The 5505-nt window shown below is 33.9% G+C and overlaps 1 protein-coding gene across 2 annotated transcripts; it reads left to right on the top strand.

Annotated features, from left to right (window-relative positions):
• Positions 1-1591: 1591 nt before the first annotated feature.
• Positions 1592-5171, top strand: LOC115699272 (binding partner of ACD11 1). 2 transcript variants are annotated; one of them, XM_030626606.2, is made up of 5 exons: positions 1592-1711; positions 2438-2571; positions 3084-3159; positions 3374-3487; positions 4147-5171. In XM_030626606.2, exons 2-5 carry the CDS (start codon positions 2453-2455, stop codon positions 4603-4605), a joined length of 768 nt encoding a protein of 255 aa, XP_030482466.2. In that variant the 5' UTR covers positions 1592-1711; positions 2438-2452; the 3' UTR covers positions 4606-5171. The 2 variants fall into 2 exon arrangements, with proteins under 2 accessions (XP_030482466.2, XP_030482467.2); XM_030626607.2 differs by having other exon boundaries at positions 1698-1816.
• Positions 5172-5505: the final 334 nt, after the last annotated feature.

Below are 5505 nucleotides of genomic sequence, written 5' to 3'. Positions count from 1 at the left end.
ATAAAGAATAATGAACTCCAATTCTCATTTACTCAAAATATTCATGCAGCCCAACAAAATCTCATAAAAATAGGAGACATCCTTTAGAGTATCAAGCCCTTTCAGAATCAATTCAAATCGAATTAACTTAAGTGAAAGGTAAAGCCACAGCGCATCAATAGTAGTCTCATTATTCTTAAAACAAATAGGGCAAACCTTGGCGAGTCAGGTTTGCATAAAGCGACAAGAAATTTAAACTTGCCTTCCAAACAAAGTTTTTAATTTTTGGCAGGAGCTTAAGACTCAAAGAAGCTTCCACCAACAAGAAGTCACTGAGAATGTCGAAACTCGTCCCCAACCCATGCTTGAAGCAGTGCTCCAATAACCACTCTTCACCAAATAAATACTATTATTTGAAAAGTGCCAGATAAGCCTATCTTCTCTTTCAAAAAAGGAACAAGGGATAGACAAAATTACTCTAGCTTCCACATTATCGAACGATTCCTGCACAGGAAAGGAGTCCCAACTTCCCGAATCAGGCTTAAGATCGCTAACCATTTGCAAATGGGGGCCCTGTAAAAGAATAGGCACGACCGACTTGGTCCTTTAGAATCCAAGCATCCTTTCGAATATTTATAGTATCACCTTTCCAAATAAGCAAGGGACAACCCTTCTTCCAAAGATTCTGACCCTAAAGAATACTCTTTCAAAGGAACGAGGCTCGTTTCATCTCTTCAACATCAGGTAAAGAACCATCAAAATAATAGAATCCCTTAATAATCTTAACAGCCAAAGAATCGGGACGATTAAACAATTGGGCCGCCTGCTTATACCTCCATAAATATTGTGTTAACATAAACGAGACCAAGTATACTAGTACATTTTCTTCTTATTATCATCCCGCCCTACCAAAAAAATAGCACACATTCAATGAATCTCATTGTTGAGAATTATGGGGTTCCATCTCAAAACTAATTGGCAATGAGTGGAGTAGCTCATGTTCTTATGTATGACTCAATACTTTTACATTTAATCCATGTGGGATAATATTCTCCAATACTCATTAACAATACTCACGGGTAAACGAAATATACTCACAACATATATAAGAATAACTTGAATAACTAATTTCAAGAGAACTTCACAACTCTAAAAGAAAAAAGCTTAGAATTTCACTCAAAGAGCTTGTTCCAAAATTTATCTATTATGACCACACTATTAGTAGATTATAGTTAATCATGAATATATATGCATTCTTTTAATGATAAATTCTATAATTAAAATTAAACATTTGTGATATAATTTCAATCTTGACCTCGTTTAACATTACTCGTAAAAAATTAAAATAGAAAAAGATGGTACAAAAGTATTTTCACTTTAGACATGAAATTTACCATACTTCAGAAAACGCCACCGTCTTGCCGACCATTTCTCACTTTAATGATTCAAATACCAAATAAGATTCCCAACCAATCACATTCCACAAACCCACTGAGCTGACGGCGTTCCCACGATAACCCCACGCGCTTTCCAAACCAAAACTCTTCTTCCCACTGTGCAACACACGCTCCTAGGTTGAGAGTAGGATTACAAACTCCCACACTCTCTTGGTGGACCCACCTGATCGCACGTGTAATATAAGGAGGTGCCACTGCCGACGCTCTCTCTTTCTCTCTCTCTTCACATAAAGCTTTTCGCCTTTGCTGAAGAACATAACAGAAACAAAGAACAGGTTTTTTTCTTTTTCCTATTTAACTTCTTAAATTTTTATACAATAATTAAAGGGATGAGTGGATTTGATTTGTTATAACGCGTTATTGTTCATGAATTTTTAAAGGTTTAGTCATCATCTATCTCTGTTCTCTTTCTGTTATAGGTTTGAATTTGTTTATGTCATGTCATTTTCATTCTCTCTTATTTATTTATTATTTTTTTTAATTCATTATAAACAGAAGAACCCTTTGAAGACTTGATGATCCATGTTATCATTTTGAAACTTTTTTTTAGTGATAACAATTGCAAAGTTGAATTTTTTTCCCAAGATCTTTCATTCCCAAGATATTGTATAATGAACATGTTTTTTGTTCAAGTACCAAGTTTACTGACTCAGAATTCTGGTGGAACACTCTGTGCTGTAAATTTATAAAGATAGATCATCTTATGGCAGAAAGACAAGACACTGTTTCACTAGATGTTAAACAAACAAAATTAGGCCATGTTAGAATGGTATGGACTATGGACCACAAAGGGTTAATCAAACAAGATTATTCAATAAGTCTAGGAAACTGTCCCAATTCTGACATTTCTCTTATCTCTTTTGTTTCTTCTTTGAGAAAAGAACACATGGTCATCATCTTCATTCTAGTGAAAATAAAACAGAAATAAAAAAAAAAAGAAAGAAAGAAGAAAGACAGTGCTTTCACTGAGTCTCATCACTTTGTTTAATTTTCTTTTTTAGTGCTTTGAAAAAACAATGCACACTAGTGGTGGTTACACAGCACAAGTGACATGCTTATCTCCTAATGCAACTGAGAAGGATGTTTATGATTTCTTCTCTCACTGTGGTACAATTGAGCATGTTGAAATCATCAGGTAGAGTCCATTATCCATACTCTTAATTACTCATAAACAATTATTGTCATTATAGCTCACTACACTCTTTGTTTTGTTTTTGTTCAGAAGCTATTTCATATGAAATCAATCTTGTTTTACTTAGTCTTTACTACAAGTTCAAAATCTTGCAACTTATGTCATGATTAATTTTTTAGCTAATGATGTAAATGAAGTTACTTTGTTTTTTTGTTCTGAATTTGGACTATAATTAATCTGGTTTTGATAAGCATAATGACCCCACTTGTAAGCTAAATGGTCTGTCAGGATGCATTTGATGACTAAACATGTTTTGATTTTGAACTAGTAATAACTGCCTTCATATTTATTGCTAAACATTCAATTAAAAGTTAGTGCCAATATCTGAGCTCCAAATATTGAGTTTTTCTGGTGTGAAACTCTTCAAGGGTATCATTGCATAATGTAAAAGTTACATTTTCTTTTGTTTTTCTTGGTTTGATTTCATTAAGAGTTGTTTTCATTGGTGCAAACAGATCTGGTGAAAATGCTTGTACTGCATATGTTACATTCATAGATGCTTATGCTCTTGAAACGGCTGTATTGCTCAGTGTAAGTAACTGTTAATAATTACACTATAAATTGTTCCAGTCTCTTCCTTTTTCATTCCTCAAAAATGCTACATTGATCAATGATTGTTGTTCACTTTTGATGTTCTGTTCCATCAACCATTATAAGGCATTGGCTTATATCTGTTCCTTTGTTAAAAATTTTAGTATTCCATTTTGATGATTGACTTATGTATATATATGTTTTGATTTTCAAGGGTGCTACAATATTAGATGAACTGGTACACATATCAGCTTGGGGAACATATGGAGATGAATCTGATCAGTGGAACAATTCTTCATGGAACCCGGATGGACATTCTAGCTCAACGGTATGCTCTTCTTGTTTTTCAACTCTAATTATATGTGATTATTGGTTTGGTTTTATAATAGATACCTATAACTGCATTGTATGTCCTTAACTATCATCCCTTATTTGGCTAATTAGAATTTTTGTCTCTCAAACTTTGATATGCACCAAATCATACCCCCAAACTTTTCAGGTCGTTAAAAATTCTCCCGAACTATTGAGATTGTTGGATTTTAGGAATTTTGTCCAATTATGTTCAATTTTACGAATGTATCGATTGTCCACGTACAAAATCGTGCCCCCCGAACTTTGACAGATAACAAATCCTGGTCCTTGAACTTTCATCAACATCAGATGTTCGTTAATAAAATTGCTAGAAGTTCTTTGATCCAATAATGTCAATAGTTCGGAAATTTTTTTTAACAACCTGAAGATTTCGTAAGCACGATTTAATATTTGTCAAAATTCAGAGGTTAAAAATCCTAATTAGCTTAAACTTACTGTTTTCTCATTAGTTTCACATAGGAAACAAAAGTTATGTTCCTACCAAAAAATGTCAAATTGAAATCAGCTTAAGTTTAGCTATCAGTTTCTTGTAATCTGTTAACCAAAAAATGAAAGATAATGATAATTATGTTCCAAAAATTGATGACAGTTAAACCTTGTCTGGTGTCCTAGCAGGTTTACAGCACAAATCAATTTGTTTCTTCTCCTAGTGAAGCTATAACAGTGGCTCAAGAAGTTGTCAAAACCATGCTAGCCAAAGGTTATGTTTTAGGGAAAGATGCATTAGTGAAGGCCAAAGCTTTGGACGAGTCTCATCGCGTTTCAGCTACCGCAGCAGCCAAAGTTGCTGAGATTAGCAACAGAATTGGGCTGACAGACACAATTTATTCAAGTATGGAAACTGTTAAATCCGTAGATCAGAAGTTTCATGTTTCGGACATAACTCGATCAGCTGCTTATGTCACTGGGACAGCAGCTGTAGCAGCTGCATCGGTCACTGGAAGAGCTGCTATGGCAGCTGGTAGTGTTGTAGCCAACAGCACATACTTTTCCAAGGGAGCTCTTTGGGTTTCAGATGTGTTAAATCGCGCCGCGAAAGCTGCTTCCGAATTAGGAAGTAATGTCCCTAAATAAAAGTCTTCAAGACACAAAGTTATTAATTGTCCTGTTTGACTGAGCTTCTACTTTCTACTTTTAACTTCTCGGAAAGAAAGCTCTTTCCGAGTTAAAAGCTGAAACTCACTAGTTCAGGCCTAAATAGCACCAGAAGTGTTTTTGGGCTTTTCAAAGCCCATCTGATATGAAATATTGTTTGATTCATGAGGGGTAAGTTGAAAAATGCCTCTTTTATTCATCAATTAATCAAATTTACCTCTAATTTTATATTTATTTGAAACATACCTCTTTTTATATGTATTGTACCCAAAATACCCTTACATAAGAGAATTACATGGGGAGTATCTTGAAGTGACAGGGGTAAAATTGGTACAATGTTTAAAAAAAGAGGTAAAAATGATAGATTTTAAAAAAGAAGGTAAAAATAAAAAAGGACAATATAAAAAGGGTATAGAGTGTAATTTCCTCTTGATTCATTGATACTCTAAAATTGTACTTAGCAATATATACCCTTTTGGAGTCTCTCAATCAGGACTGTTTTGAAAGTTTAATAATATATTGTTAAGCAATGGTATTTTATACAAGTCAACGTTTACCTTGTGACTAGTTTGTAGTTGAGCTCCATCATCTAAAATTTGATCCAAAATTATGTTTGACTCTCCAAATAGAATAAAACCAAGAGAGTTGACTTCCCTTAGCATCAATACAAGATGATGATCACCAATTTCTTTCATTCCTTTTCTCTCAAATTGTCAACTTTTTTATTGTTATGAAAAAAGTACGAAACTTCTCAGGTTTTTGCATTAAAAATAATAATGAAATTCCCAAATAAGAATCTTCTTCTAATGCTCGTCTTCATTATCTGCCAACCAATTTAATTGCCCTAAACTCAACTCAGCTCCCAACAACTTGTTTTGT

Source organism: Cannabis sativa, chromosome 8 (assembly GCF_029168945.1).
Source record: "Cannabis sativa cultivar Pink pepper isolate KNU-18-1 chromosome 8, ASM2916894v1, whole genome shotgun sequence".
NCBI lineage: Eukaryota > Viridiplantae > Streptophyta > Magnoliopsida > Rosales > Cannabaceae > Cannabis > Cannabis sativa.
Note: the sequence above shows the minus strand (reverse complement) of the source record. Positions and strands in the feature narration are given on the sequence as shown.